Here is a 16,257-nt window from a genome sequence, read left to right as displayed (position 1 = left end):
TCCCCTTCTGTAGTACTGTAGATTGAGCTCCAGGTTTCATAAAACCTTTATAATTATTTGGTGTTTCTTTGAGGTCATTCCATACATGCATATTACGTTCTTTGATCATACTATGCCCCTCTATTTCTATTTTTTATCCTGTTTCATAATCTTGTACTGAAGGTTGAACTGGGTTGAACCTGGTGCCTATATTTACAATTTGAATTATTTCATTAAAATTCATTAATTGTATGTGGGATTTTCATTGTGGAATTATGATACTTATATATGATATTCTCTGATCGTATTTACCTTTTCTTTTACTCTTTGTAATTTCCTTCTTTGCTTTTTAATTATTGCATTTTTTCTTTTTGCACTACTGGGAATTGAACTCAGGTCCTCATATATATATATATATATTCATATACACACATGTATATATGTTACTTTTAGTACATATTAATTGCATAGTATGGGGGTTTCATTATAGTATTTCCATATGTGCATATGATATTGTTTGCTCATATTCACCTCTTTTATTCTGTTACTTCTCCTCCCCCTTTTCCGATTATCCTTTTTGTATTTTTTCGGCATTTTTTGGGGATTGGAACTCACTTATTTATTAGTGAATGTTAATTGTATCATGTTGTATTTTCATGTATGCATATACTATACTTAATCATATTTATCCCTCTAATACTCTTTCTTATACCTCCTCTAGCCCCAATTTTCTTCTGGCCCATACTAGTTATTGAAGTTAGGGCTTCACCCTTTGATATATGTACATTTTCATATTTTTTAACACTTACTAATTGTATAATGTGGGGTTTTGATTGTGGTATTTCCATACATATTCTATTCCTTGCTCATGTTAACCTTTTCTGTTAATTTTCGTTATTCTCCTAGATTCTCTTTTTTTAAAATGTTTTTTATTGTAAAAATACTGTACAGAGGGGTTACATGAGCAAGATAATGAGTATATTTCCTAACAAGCATTGTTGCCTCCTCCTTTGTTTTTCCCCTACCATCCCTTCCCTCCCACCTCCACAACTATACTTCCCCCCCCCCAAATTGTAAATTCGTTTTTCAACATAGTGTCTTGTACATCTCATTGTTACAATGGGTCAAACTGTATCCTTATTTAAGTATTTTGTTTTTTCCCTTCCCCTCCCCGAATTAGAGAAGTTCTTTTTTACAATCCGTTTATACTGGGGCTAGAACTCAGGGTGTACACTTGCTTGTCTTTCTTGTTCATGGCTGGTATTGTAACACATGCACACATTTATTAACACATGGTAATTGTACAGTGTGGGAGTTTGTCATATATCTATCAAACTAATGCTCATATTAATTCCTCCATTACTTTCTTATTCCTCTCCCTCCTCTGCCCCCATATACACATACATATTACAATTTTTGGACAGTATTTGGGTTGAACTTACATATATACATACTTTATTATATTTATCGTACAATGTGAGGGTCATTTTATGGTATTTCTGTATATTTATGTAGAATTTTTTGATCATATTCACTTCCTGTATTACTTTTTCTCATTCTTCTTACACTTCTTTAAAAATCTTTATCCAGATTTTTTTGGGCAGTACTGATGTTTATATTCAAACATGTTAAATGTGCAAAAACCCAAGATTTTGATTGACTTATACTTAAATCTGAAAAAGGAATAGATGCCTTTCGTTGGTTGTTTTCTGTATTTTGTGCAAAGATTCGTGGCCCATTTAAAGGCAGTTTTTTTTGCCTCCTCCTTCTTGGTGCCTTGATATGACCAACTCCTACCTTATAGATATTCCCGGAGATTAGATAGAGGGGACTTCAAAGCACAGCCTTTGTAAGGCGGCTGTGCGTCGTCGAGTATGTGAGGAAATGATCGCCGCTCTCTGGGTTTACTTAGTGTCTGTTAACTCTAGCCAAAGTTGCGAGAAATGAAGTAGATCTGCAAGGGGATTGCTAGCAAATACTTATGGCAGGGGAGGGAGGGAAGCAGTTTCAGGGAATATGCTGTAATCCTTCAGGTGGTGATTTTGCTCAAGCTGTCTTCACGGAGCGTTTCCCTTGATGCTCGGGTTTATTGTAGATTCTAAAGCGCCTGGTTTGAGAATCCGTGGTCAGGGTGAATGCTGGCCATGAGTTGAAGGCGGTGGTGCGGACCTCAGGGGGCTTGGGTACTTGTGCTGAGACTGTTTGGGGGTCATTTTGGCGGGGAGGAATGAGGAAAAATTGGTAAGGGCTTTCCCAGCGTGCAGTGTCTCAATATTGTCTATCGCTCAGTCTTTGTAGGAAAGCGAATGTCCCCGATTTGGGCCTCGTAAGAGAGGCAGTCGCGGTCTTTGGGAAGTAAGTGCTTGCAGTAACCGCAGGGCTGGGGGCCGGCGGCTGGGGTTGGGGTAGGAGTGGGAGGAGAAAGTAAAGGGGGGGGGGAGGTTTAACAGGGCATGCGCGGCTCCTCGCGCGCGGCTCCTCAAAAATGGCGGCGGCGGCGTGAAGTCCGGTGCCTGCTGTCGGGACTAGAGTGCTAGAATTTCGTTGCTCTTGCTGACTAGATGCAAGGTGCGTGGTGCCCCTGGGCCCTGTGAGTTGCAGAGAGACGGAGAAGTGCTGCGCGAGCCCTGGCTGGCGGCGGGGAATCTTAAGCGGCGTGTTGCATGTGAGGAACGCCCCCCTCCGCGGGCGTTCCTCCTCCGCTCGGCCCCGCACTCGGGTGCATCACTCCCGGCCGCCCTGCCGCCGTGCGGCTCCAGCTTCCTCTATCCCACGTAGCGCCCTCGGCAGACCACCTTAGCTGCTCTCGAGATGCCCCTCACAACCCATTGGAGCCCTTGCACCGACCACACGCCCGCTGTTGTCCGTGGCGTTCGGGCGCTGCACCGCCCCTGCCGCGGTCCCCTGGCCCGCAGCTGGGACAGCGCCTTCCTTTCAGCCTACACGGGATGGGAGGGGCCGGGCTGGGGCCCGGAGCTTTGCAGGTAGTTGGCGGGGTGGAAGGGCCTGGTGACTTCCAGGGGGACGTGGGAAGTTACTTTTTGGATTGTTTTTGGGGGGAGGGGGGAGGGAAAGTCGGCCTGTGGCCGAGAGTGAACATGGGGCTCAGTTCCAGGTGGGAGCCTTGGGGCTCCTGGTAGGGACGAGGGCGGTGGTGACTGACCCTAGTGGCCAAGCTGGACAGCAAGACAAGGCACGGGACTCCAGGTTTTGCTTTGGACCCCAAGACAGCAGCAGTCGTCTTGTCGCGGGGCTTAGAAACAGGGCGCGATAGTTTCTTTTCTTTTTCTTCTCACTTGGGTAGTGTTTATGCTGTATCTGGATGTGAAGAGCCAGACGGAAACGGAGGCATTGGGGAATTTGAGCAATTTTTGTGCCTTGAGCTGTACGTTCAAGGGCTGAGCGTAATCGTCTTTTTCCAATGTTTACACAGCTCACATGTTTACTTCCAGGTTCCCATTTAAAAGTATTGGTTTTTTTTTTTAAGGGTGTTAACATTTCAAAGTGTGATTGCAATTTGAAGTGCCTGTTTTGGAGAGACTTACCCGAGGCCAATGTAGAACACCTCTAGGATGCAAAGTGTTTTGTACCGGGAAACAGGCAAAGTAACTTGCTTATGACTTACGCTTTTCAAACTTGCTGAAGCTGCTTCTTCTCCACCCCCCCCCCCCGAAATCAGCTTCAATTATGCTGCATTTTAATACCTCCACAGCTATTAGTATTTAAAAGGGAAGATTAGTTTATGGAGTACAACATCCTATGACTATTATAACAATAGTTCTAGAGCCATTTTTATTTTAAGTAATTTCTTGTGGCTGGTGTTCTCTGAAGAACTACTTCCAATGGTAGATATTCTTCCAGGTTGTTTGTGAGTTCATATTTTTAATGAGAGGAATGTGAAAATAAGCTTCTGGGAATGAGTCCAAACAGGATTTTCAGAAAGGGCTGAGTTTGTGAGCACTCACCTGATGCCTGGTATTCATTTTTCTACAGCTTTATAACCTTTATTTTTTCATTTTTCCTCTTTTTTGGTGTGTTTTCTTTTTGAGTTATTTGTAATATGAGGTTGGTTTCATTGTGATATTTTCATACATGTAAATACATCCATAATCTTTAGAAGTCTAAATTTTAAAAAATGAGTTTGTCAAACAGTATTTAAATGGCTCTGAAGTTTTTGGATAAGCTTCATAAACATCAGACATCCTAATATATTTCTTAAGGGTGTATACTTGTTAACCTCAGAGAAGTTGATTTATTTTGGAACTGATAGATGGGGAAAAAAGATCAATGTATGAGTACTGCATTATTTGTAAGGATACCTTAAAACTGATGATGCCCTAAATGTACAAAGAATATTGGAATTGTTCTTAAAGATGTGCCATCAGTATTTCTCATGGGGCAGTTCGTTAGGCCTTTTTTTTTTTTTTTCCCAGTCATGGGGCTTAAACTCTGGGCCCAGGCCCTGTCTTTGAGCCCTTCAGGTGAAGGCGAGTACCACTTGAGCCACAGTGCCACTTCCCGTTTTCTGTTGGTTTATTGGAGATAAGAGTCTTCTGGAGCCTGGCGCTGGTGGCTCATGCTTGTAATCCTAGCTACTCAGGAGGCTGAGATCTGAGGATCATGGTTCAAAGCCAGCCTGAGCAGGAAACTCCGTGAGACTCTTATCTCCAATGAACCACTAGAAAATTGGAAGTGGCGCTATGGCTCAAGTGGTAGAGCTCTGGCCTTGAGATGAAGAGCGCAGGGACAGCGCCCAAGCCCAGAGTTAAAGCTCCATGACCGTCCAAAAAAAAGAAAAAGAAAAAAAGAATCTCACAGACTTTCCTGCCTGGGCTGGCTTTGAACTGCAATCCTCAGATCTCAACCTCCTGAGTAGCTAGGATTACAGGCGTGAGCCACCGTTGCTGGCTTCCTTGGGCCTTTTATGGTTCAATTAACACATCCTTATTAAACCTTGGTGCTGACTTCCATATGGAGTTCATTCAGCTCAAGGTACATTTATTTAGAGTAGCCTACCATGAGTAGTGGTTCCTGGGTATTTACAGCTTTTCACCAGTAGTTTATTCTTGGATATTTCAAGGTTTTAGCTAAGAAAATAAGTAGAGCAAATATTCCTTTTATTTAACAGGCATAATTTTCCAAGCAAAATTCTGATTGTAACTATGAATTATTTTTGATTTGTACCATCTTTGTGCCTTTTTGTTGTAATTTTATAAAGCTGTACATCTTTTTGAGAGATAATTTTCTGAGCTAAATAAATAACATTGGTTAGACTTGAGGGAAAAATTAGTTGCTAGTGTAAATGGAAATCAGTATGTGTGCTAGAGATTGGTATTAATTACGTTTCTATGACTAAGTAGTTGAGGCTATAATTAGTCTTAAACTTACTAATATTTTAAAGCAGTTTCCTTTTTTAAAAGCATTTCAGAAATTTCTGTCTTCAAAAATAAGACTTTTGATATTAGTCGCAAACCAGATGAGGCTCTCATTTTCTTTTGCATTTTGTTCCTTTTTAGCTGTCTGCCTGTTCCTCCCAGATGCTTCCTTTTACCCCTCTTCCTGCCTCTGTTTTCTTCTGTTCATGTTTGTTTTGGAATGGTCAGGCTAATCAATCCCTTTGCTGTCTCATTAAGAAATAATCAGGGAGGTCGGGAGGGAAGGGATGGTAGGGGAAAAACAAAGGAGGACGTAACAGTGCTTTATAGGAAATGTAGTCATTACCTTACTCATGTAACTGTAACCCCTCTGTACAGTATTTTTACAATAAAAAACATAAAAATGAAATAATCAGATGGTGCCTTGAATAGGCTGAATAAATAACCAAGTATTTTGGATGAAAATGATGTATTCCCTTGTTCCATATAAGGAACATCCTAATTCCAATTTCAGATCTCAGTTTTAGTTTCAATTTTTAGGGGGTGGGAGAAGAAACTTTCATTAGAATATTTTTTGCCCTCTTTTTGGGTTTAGTAGAATACTGGTGATGGGTGCAAGGGATTTTTTGTTTTTGTTTTTTGGTCGGTCATGGGGCTTGAACTCTGGGCTTGGGCGCTGTCCCTGCGCTCTTCAGCTCAAGGCGAGTGCTCTACCACTTGAGCTACAAGGCCACTTCCAATTTTCTAGTGGTTTATTGGAGATAAGAGTCTCACCCTGCCCGGGCTGGCTTTGAACCTCAATCCTCAGATCTCACCTCCTGAGTAGCTAGGATTACAGGCGTGAGCCACTGGCACCCAGCTGGATTTTTATTATTTATTTTTATTATTATTTTTATTTTGATCAGGTTACTTCCCTTTTCCCTTTATGCTAGTTCATTTCTCATTAAAGTTGTAAATGGAAATCTGAGCTCATTGTCTCTGTTAGTTCCCCTCTGTGAATTTCACTATCTCCTCAGAGTCATACTTCTGGTTTTTAGGATACATAAAATAAGAACAAAATGAACTCTGACACCTATCAAGAAAAGAGCTGTAGATTGTGTTAAGAATATTGGTCTCACCTTTCCAGATATTTTGTGATTTGAAGTGAGAAAATAAGCCCCCTTAAAAAGTTTGGAACCAGGGGCTGGGAAGGTGGCTCAGTGGTAAAGCGCTTGCCTTGCACGCATGAGGCCCTGGGTTCGATTCCTCAGCACCACATAAGCAAAAAGAAAAAAGCTGGAAGTGATGCTGTGGCTCAAGTGGTAGAGCGCTAGCCTTGAGCTGAAGAGCTGAGGGACAGCGCCCAGGCCCAGAGTTCAGGCCCACGACTGGACCCCCCCCCAAAAAAAAGTTTAGAACCATTATGAATGTCTGAAAATTAGTATACATTATCTTAGAATTGGAAGTGATTGCTAATAGCAGAAACTAAAACCTGGAAATGGTAAGAAAGGCCAGAGTTGAATGATTTTTAAAAGTTTTCCTTCTCTGGTTTGGAGTCTTAATCTCTCAATTCCTTTTATATTGGAGAAATGGATGAAAGAAAGCAATTCTATTTATCTTATTAAAAATGGTATAGGCCAGGCTCACACTCGTAATCATTGCTACTCAGGAGGCTGAGATCTGAGAATTGCAGTTCAAAAGCAACCCAGGCAGGCAAGTTTGTGATACATACATACATACATACATATATATATATATATATATATATATATATATATACACACACATATATATATATGCATATATATATGTGTGTGTGTCTATAGTCTATATAAATCTTTATATATTTATGTATAGAGATATATCTCAAAACTTAAGAAAATGTCAGAAACTAAGATCCACTTGATTTAAAATGAGCTTATATTCTTTAGCTTTCATGGATAAGGCATCTGTGGATAGTTTATGTTTATGTTGTCAAATATATCTCCAAAACCATAGAAATAATTCTGGTGGTTGTTATGTTGTAATTTTTGTTCAACATATCCTAAACCTTTTTCAGGCATGTGATAGAAAAGTTTTAACTTAAGAAATGGGAGCTAGAGACTTGGAACAAATTATTTTAAGTGAAGTAAGCCAGGCCCAAAGAAACATAGGTCCCATGGTTTCCCTAATTTGCAATAACTAGTATATGTCTGGGACAAGCAGAAAAGGTCAAAAGCTATGTACATATGACCAGATAAGATGATAAGTGAAATGAACCACACAAGTGGTTTTTTCTTTCTCGCTATTGTTCCTAACATACTTATAATGTACCATATGATTTTTTTTGTTTCTTTTTATGTTCCTCCCCCATGGTATTTGATGTGGGTGCCCTGCACCTTGTATATACACTTCTCTAGCTTGGGGAGGGGAAGGGAAGCAACAAACTGATTATATAGGGATACAGGTTGACCCATTGTAACAATAGATGAACAAGACACTATGTTGAAAAACGAATTTTACAATTTAGGGGGGGAGTGTAGTTGTGGAAGTGGGAGGGAAGGGAGGGTAGGGGAAAAACAAAGGAGGAGGCAACAATACTTGATAGGAAATGTACTCTTTACCTTGCTCCTGTAACTGTAACCCCTCTGTACAGTATTTTCACAATAAAAATGTATTAAAAAAAAGAAATTAAAAAATTAAAAAAAGTATTAAAAAAGCAACAAAGAAATAATCTTATAAATGCGTTAGAAACAAATGCATGAAAGAAAAAAAATTTAAATACATATCTTAGGGTTCATTTTGCTAACATCACCTTTTGTGGAGGGGAAGGGGAAAAACAAGTCGTTTAAATAAGGATACAGGTGGACCTGTTGCAACAATGAGAAGTACAAGTTGTCATGTCGAAAACGAACTTTACAACTTTGGTGGGGGGGGAGGATTGGGTGGGGGGCTGGAGGATTGGGTGGGGGGCCGGGGGGAGCCTGGGAAGGGATGGGAAGGGGAAACAAAGGAGGAGGCTACAATGCTTGATAAGAAATGTACTCATTATCTTGCCCATGTAATTGTAACCCCTCTGTACAGTATTTTCACAATAAAAAAAAAAAAAAAGAAATGGGAACCAGACACTGGTGGCTCACATATGTAGTCCTAGCTGCTCAGGAAAATCAGATATGAGAATAACAGTTCAAAGCCAGCCTGGGCAGGAAAATCCACGAGAATCTTAATTCCAATTACCCACAAAAAGCTGAAAGTGTATGTGTGGCCCAAATGATAGAGTGCTAGCCTTGAGCAAAAAAAATCCTTAAGGGACAAGCTCAGCTTTTCTTTCAAGCCCAATACTGGCACAGAAAATGAAGGGGAAGAGGAAGGAGGAGACTATCATATTGTATAAAAAGTAAAAAGACTTTCAGCTTGGTGAAATTTATATGTTGATATTCTTCTAATTTTATTATTCTAATTATCTAATTTAGACTAGATTAATTTTTTTTCTGGTCATGGGGCCTGAACTCTGGGCCTGAGCGCTGTCCCTTAGCTCTTAAGCTCAAGGCTAGCACTCTACCACTTGAGCCTCAGTCCCACTTCCGGCTTTTTCTGCTTATGTGGTGCTGAGGAATCAAACCCAGGGCCTCATGCATGCAAGGCAAGCCCTCTACCACTGAGCAACCTTCTCAGACCTAGACTAGATTAATTCTTTAGAGCTAAAATGAATAGAATAAGCTTGTTGAATCTTTTAGTGAGTAAAGAGCTGAGAATCATTTGGAGATGGAGAGTATTTAATTACATTCTACTTGTGACTTGTGTTTATGGCTATGGCTTTGCCTCTTCCTAAGTTTATAGGTTTGGAAAGAGTGTCCACCTTTTATAATGTGCATTGTGAACTTCCCAAAGGACAGCTAGCTATATTGCAATTCCAAGGCATACCTTGAAGATATTTTAGTTTTACTTTGTTTTCAGGGAGCAGTTTGTGAATCTGTTTCTTTTGAGAATTTCTTTTTTTTTAAAATACTTTTTATTGTAAAAATACTGTACAGAGGGGTTACCGTTACATGAGCAAGGTGAAGAGTACATTTCCTATCAAGTATTGTTACCTCCTCTGTTTTTCCTCTACCCTTCCTTCCCTCCCACTTCCACAACTACACTCCCCCGCCTCCTGGCCTAAATTGTAAAGTTCAGTTTTCAACATAGTGTCTTGTTGATCTCATTGTTACAATGGGTCAACATGTATCCCTATTTAATCAGTTTGTGTTTCCCTTCCCATCCCCAAGCTAGAGAAGTGTATATACAAGATTCAGGGCACCCACATCAAATATAGTGAAAACAGCGGTTATACCTAGGGGAGAAACATACAAAGAAACAAAAAAATCATATGGTACATTATAAGTATGTTAGGAACAATAACAAGAAAGAAAAAACCACTTGTGTCCCTATCATGGGGCTCATTTCACTTAACATCATCTTTTTTTTTTGTCGGTCATGGGGCTTGAACTCTGAGCCTGGGTGCTGTCCCTCAGCTCTTCAGCTCAAGGCTAGAGCTCTACCACTTGAGCCATAGCACCACTTCTGGCTTTTTCTGCCTATGTTGTGCTGAGGAATCGAACCCAGGGTCTCAGGCATGAGAGGCAAGCACTCTACCACTGAGCCACCTTCCCAGCCCTTAACATCATTTTACCTGGTCATATGTACGTAGCTTTTGACCTTTTCTGCTTGTCCCAGACATATACTAGTTATTGCAAATTAGGGAAACCATGGGACCTATGTTTCTTTGGGCCTGGCTTACTTCCTTTTTTTTAAAAGTCTGTTTCTCAGACAAGGTTAAATAGTGCAGAATTCCAGACATAAACAGCTCTTTTTTGTTTGGTATATACCTTATAGCCTTGACAAAGTTATTTAAGCACTTGTATTGGCAGAGGTTTGTTTTTTTGTTTTTTTTTTTTAACATTTGGTTACTTTCCCCACCTTTTGTCACTTTCAGCTGGTGTAAGATTTTCATTATATATTTTGAACTTAAACACTGAATCAAATGTGTTTAAGTTCTCTTGCCTCTGAATATAGTTGAAAACATGCTTTTTTGCTATGAAACCATTATTTTTTTCTTTAAAAAGAATTTAAACTTTTTTATTTATTTTTTGCTCAAGGCTAGCATTCTACCACTTGAGTCACAGCTCTAATTCTGGTTGTTTGTGGTTCCTAATTGTAGATAAGAGTCTCACAGGATGCCAGGTGCTGCTGGCTCAGGCCTATAATCCTAGCTACTCAGGACTGAGGATTGCTGGTTGAAGTCAGCACAGGCAGAAACGTCCCCGTGAGACTGTTAGGTCCAACTAACCACTCAAAACCGGCAAGTGGAGCTGTGGTTCAACGTGGTAGAGCACTAGCCTTTGAGCAAAAAGCTCAGGAACAGAGCACAAGCCCTGAGTTCAAGCCCCACAACTGAACAAAAAAAAGCACAATTAAGTCTATAGTGCTTAATTTCTAAGTACCTCGGTGGAGTTTTTTTTGTTGTTGTTGTTGTTTGTGTATGTGTGTGAGTGTGTGTGCACACATACAACACACTAATGTCAATCCAACTCAGGGCCTGTATACTCACTGAGCTTTTATGTGCAAGGCTAGTATTCTACCATTTGAACTACAGTTCCACTTCCAGCTTCTTTGGTAGTAAATCAGACATAAGAATATCACAACTGCTTAGGCTTGCTTCCAACCATGATCCTCAGATTTCAGCCTTCTGAGAAGCTAGGATTACAGATGTGTTGGCAGTACCTATGTTGGCAGAATTTATGCATTTGTGATTTAGGATTTTTAAAATTTAGGATGGGTTTATCAGAACAGAACTCCATTTTAAGTCAAGGAGTCTTTATGTCATATAGTTAATAATCTATTAATAAAAATACAGATATTGCTAGGTGTGGTGTTACACATTTGTATGGTGGAATACTCTCCTATAATCCAAGCCCTGGGGAAGTTGAGGCAGGAAGATTGAAATTACCTGATTCTGTAACTGCTTCCTAAATATTAGTACCTTTCAGAAATGTATCATGTTAAAAAGGGGCTTTTATTTTTCCTTACAGGAAACACCAGAAAAGGATACCATGGGACAAACGGCGAATGAAGGTAAGATGATAATGTTTTTAGTTATTTGGGATGAATAATTTATATGAACTTTTTAATAATTTTAATAATTTAATGAACTTTTAAAACACGACCTTAAAGAAATAGGAGATATTAGCTGGGCACTAGTGTCTCATGCCTATAATCCTAGCTATTCAAGAAGCTGAAATCTGTGGATTATGGTTTGAAGCCTGCCTGGGCAAGAGACTTTTTTTTGTCAGTTGTGGGACTTGAACTCAGGATATGGACACTGTCCCTGAGCTTTTTTGCTCTAGGTTAGCACTCTACCACTTTGAGCCACAGCTCCACTTACGGTTTTCGGATGGTTAATTGGTAATAAGAGTCTCACAGACTTTGCTGAACCGTGATCCTCTGATCTCAGGCTCCTGAGTAGCGAGTAGTACAGGTGTGAGCTACTGGCACCTGGCCTCCCTGAGACTCTTCTCTCCAGCTATGCACCAAATAACCAGAATTGGAGCTGTAACTCAAGTTGGTAGAGAGCTAGCCTTGGGCAAAAAATAAAATAAAATGTTCAGGGACAGTGCCCAGGCCCTGAGTTCAAGCCCCAATACCAGCACAAAAAAATAAGAGCTAGTAGGTGTTTAGAATAGGAAGTTTTTGAATGGAATTGCTGTTATAGGAATCATATCTTTCTCTCCTACTTCTATAAATAAAAAAAGCTTGAAACTCAGGGAAGATAAGTGAACAGGTATTAAAATAATCTATGAAAAGCCAAAGTTAGAATTCACATCGTCTAGGTTTGGGGGTAGTTCAGTACTATTTTCTTGGCATGTGCAAGGCCCTGGGTTTAGCCCCCAGCATTACCAAAACAATAAACACAATCACATACTCACTCTTCCTCTGGCTAAATGTAACTAATTTTGTTTAATTTCTTTGTTTAATTACTTAGTTTAATGTAGTTTTAACACTAGTATTTTTATTTCTCTAGAACAGGAGCCATACTTTTACATTTTCACATTACTCACTTCCTAAATGTAAATGTGTAGGTTTTTCAGCCAAATAATTTAAACAGAAAGCAGCTCACATATCTTTTTCAAGTATTCATTTATCTTGAAGGGTCCTTCAGTCAAAACAAGTAGGTAGATAGATTACCTTGAAATACAACATTTAAAAGGCTTTCAAGAGGGGCTGGGAAGGTGGCTCAGTGGTAGAGTGCTTGCTTTGTATGCATGAGGCCCTGGGTTTGATTTCTCAGCACCACATAAGCAGAAAAAAAAAGCCGGAAGTGGCACTGTGGCTCAAGTGGTAGAGTGCTAGCCTTGAGCTGAGGGACAGCGCCCAGGCCCAGAGTTCAGGCCCACGACTGGACCCCCCCACCCAAAAAAAAAAGAAGCTTATGACTTGACAGAGCATATATAAGTTTAAAACAGTGAGAAATAAATCAAGAATGTTTAAATCCATGAGTTCATGATACTAACAAATCACCTACTAGTGATTTGTGGAGAGTGTTAAGAGGTCCTACAGGCTGGGCACCAATGGCTCACACTTATAATCCTAGCTACTTAAGGAGCTGAGATCTAAGGATCACAATAAACAATTCAAAACCAGCCCAAGCAAGAAAGCCCGTGAACCTTTTACCTCCAATTACTGCCAAAAAAAGGCAGAAGTGGAACTGTGGCCTAAGTGGTAGAGTGCTAGCCTTGAGCAAAAAAGCTCAAGAATAGTGCTCATGCCCTGAGTTCAAGCTCTAGTATCAGTACCAAAAAAAGGTCTCACTTGTCATTTTGAAAATTGGAGAATAAAGGAAATAATGTATTAGTAGTACATAGTTGAAGACAAGTTTCATAGAAGTTGTCTAGATTATTTAGAAAGGACGATAGTCCTTCCATTTTGCTGCCATTAATAAACTAATGGATCTAGGTAGTCAATTCCAGACTGGAAAACTGAAAGAACAATTAACTTTATTGTCAGTGAAAAATTTATAACGACAAAAAAGAAAAAAAAGGAGAAGGAACTACTATAGAGTAAAAGTGAACTAAGAGATATCAACCACTGCTGTATGGGAACCTGGCATCTGAATTGGAGCATATACTTTTAAGATAATGGTACATTGTATGTATATATGGACATATTAAAATCCAACCCCCTTATGTAACTGATAGTAATGAATTTAAAACAGAATGAAGCAATGAGAGAAATAAAAATACTGACTGATTATTTGATGATATTAAGGAATCATGATTAATTGTTTAGTATTATGCTTAAGTTTTAAAAACAAGTCTGGCTGGGTGCTGGTGGCTCATGCCTGTAATCCTAGCTACTCAGGAGGCTGAGATCTGAGGATCACAGTTCAAAGCCAGCCCGGGCAGGAAACTCCATGAGACTCTTATCTCCAATATACCACTAGAAAACCAGAAGTGGTGCTGTGGCTCAAGTGGTAGAGTGCTTGCTTTGAGCTGAAGAGCGCATGGACAGCGCCCAAGCCCAGAGTTCAAGCCCCACGACTGACAAAAAAAAAAAACACCACCACCCAAAAACCAAGTCTGTCCTTTCAGAGATACATACTATGATATATGTGGATGAAATGAAGAGGTGAAGTATCAAGGGTTCAATGTTATTTGAATTCTTTGCCTACTCAGTTGAATTGTGTCATATTCTAGTTTTCACATTATATTTTTTACACTCAAAACCCTTTTAAATTCACTTCTTGAGCATGTTATTTTAAAGATCAACTCATTTTGATTTATTAATGCATTCATGTAACAAACACTTGAGTTTTTTGTGCTAGGTCCTATTCTGGACACTGTGAATACAGCAGTGAGCAAGATGGAAAAAAAAATCAGTTCCTGATGTTATGGATTTTTCATTTGAGTAGAGTGAGACGTATAGTAAGTGAAATTAAGGAGTAAGTTATAAAATACATGGTATATTATAGAAGTGATTAGACCTATGTAGAAAATAAAAATACTAATCATAAAATTAAAATTGGTCCCTAATAGTTTATATTTTGTAGTTGCTCTTTCAGGTTGTTGGTATAGCCTTGTGGTATTGTTATTTTTTTTTTTTTGTTAGAGTCGATGGCTGTCAAGAAGGTTGATGAAGAGAAACCCTCTGATTCAAGCAGATCATCTGTGCAAAGTGGTAAGTTTTAAAGTAGTTTAATACAATGTCAGTTTCTTTCTCCTTCAGTGTTAAAAATGGAACCTTTTATTATTGCTTTTGGTATAGTCTGTATATAGTAAGCTCCTGTAAATACCAAATCTAAGCAATAGCAAAAGTAAAACAATTGATTCAGGTGTTGAATGGCTCATCCTTGTAACCCTAGCTAATTGGGAGGCTGAGATCCAAAGAATCAAAGTTATATCTCTGCCGGCCTATCTTGGGACTTAAACTCAGAGCCTAGGCACTGGCCTTGAGAGATTTTTTGCTCAAGGCTAGCACTCTACCACTTTAGCTATAGATCCACTTCTAGATCTTTTGGTAGTTAATCGGAAATAAGATTCTTACCGGCTTTTTGCCCAAGCTGGCTTCAAACTGCAATCTTCAGATCGCAGACTCCTGAGTAGGTAGGATTACAGGTATGCACCACCAATGCCCAGCAAAGAAACAAAGTTTTAAACCAGTTTGTGAAGAAAGTTGTAGAGACTCCCACCCTAAAATAAAACAACACAAAGCTGGACTGGAGGTATGGCTCAAATGGTAGAGTGCCAACTAACCAATCAAGCAGACTGGGAAAATGTGAAATTATGAGTTTAAACCTCAATACTGACAAAATATTATACTTTAAAATTCTATTGTTTTAGCTGGGCATTGGCAGCTCATGCCTGTGATCCTAACTACTCAAGAAGCTGAGATCTTAGGATCATGGTTCAAAGCCAGCCTGGGCAGGAAAGTCCCTGAGATACTTATGTCCAATAAACTACCCAGTAAAAGCTGGAAGTGGTATTGTGTCTCAAGTGGTAGAGTGCTAGCCTTGAGTAGAAAGAGGCTCAGGGACAGTGCCCAGGCCCTAAGTTCAAGCCCCAGGACTGGCAAAAAAAATTTCGTTGTACTTGAGATAAGTTGATATAGATGAAGTGAAATAAGAGCAGTACAAACACATTTATGCAAACACATTTACTGAATAAATGTGTATTGGAATCAGGTAAATAAACTGCTGTTACTCTATCAAAATTCCTTTATTTGTTTCTAGTGTTCACCTCTTTTTTAAGTGTTGGTCATCAAATCCAGAACCTCATGAATGCTAAGCAAGCACTCTGCTACTGAGTCACATTTTGAGACCGTATTTTGAGAATCACTTCGAATTGTTGTACTTTAGTGCTCAATTCATTGAGAGGATCTGGGTTGAAATTTATACAGAGACATTATTATCAGAAAAGTTTTTTATTTTAAATGTCATGGTGATAATCAAATATAGACCAAGAATTGAATCTTCTCTTTAGAAAGTATTTTTGAAAGAGGCATGGAACAAAAACCCATTTTATTCTGAAAGTTAGTATAGATAATATATACCCCAAACCCATTTCGTGTATATATATATTTTTTCAGATTATTTTAATTGGGATGAATATTTGAAAGAAACTGGATCCATAAGTGCTCCTTCAGAATGCTTCAGACAGGTATGCCAAAATTCTGTAGATGTTGTATGTATTAATGGAAACCATTAACTTGTTGAAGGGTTCTGTGTGATTATGAGGCTCTGGAGTTTGAGGAGAAAGTAGATTGTGGTAGTACCACATAGAAGTCAAATGGTCTCTGCATTCACTCATGAATTTACTCTATGTTAAGTATATATGCTTGCTTATCTGGAGGAATATACAGGTATATACATAATTATAAGAAATGTGATAACTTTATATGGGAGACTTCATAG

At 39.3% G+C, this 16,257-nt stretch overlaps 1 protein-coding gene across 3 annotated transcripts in view; it reads left to right on the top strand.

The window, feature by feature from the left end:
• The first annotated feature begins 2,468 nt into the window (after positions 1 to 2,468).
• The window catches only part of Scml2 (Scm polycomb group protein like 2), a 47,910-nt gene continuing 34,121 nt past the window's right edge, over positions 2,469 to 16,257 (top strand). For all 3 annotated transcript variants that reach the window (XM_042670406.1, XM_042670405.1, XM_042670407.1), the window contains exons 1-4: positions 2,469 to 2,547; positions 11,384 to 11,426; positions 14,457 to 14,525; positions 15,933 to 16,003. In XM_042670406.1, coding sequence (XP_042526340.1) covers positions 11,405 to 11,426; positions 14,457 to 14,525; positions 15,933 to 16,003 — 162 coding nt within the window. In that variant the 5' untranslated portion in view covers positions 2,469 to 2,547; positions 11,384 to 11,404. The remainder of the gene's footprint in view (positions 2,548 to 11,383; positions 11,427 to 14,456; positions 14,526 to 15,932; positions 16,004 to 16,257) is intronic.

The sequence above is a fragment of the Dipodomys spectabilis genome, unplaced genomic scaffold, assembly GCF_019054845.1.
Source record: "Dipodomys spectabilis isolate Male_0828 unplaced genomic scaffold, ASM1905484v1 ptg000549l, whole genome shotgun sequence".
NCBI classification, from domain to species: domain Eukaryota; kingdom Metazoa; phylum Chordata; class Mammalia; order Rodentia; family Heteromyidae; genus Dipodomys; species Dipodomys spectabilis.
This window is presented reverse-complemented; position numbering and strand designations above follow the sequence as displayed.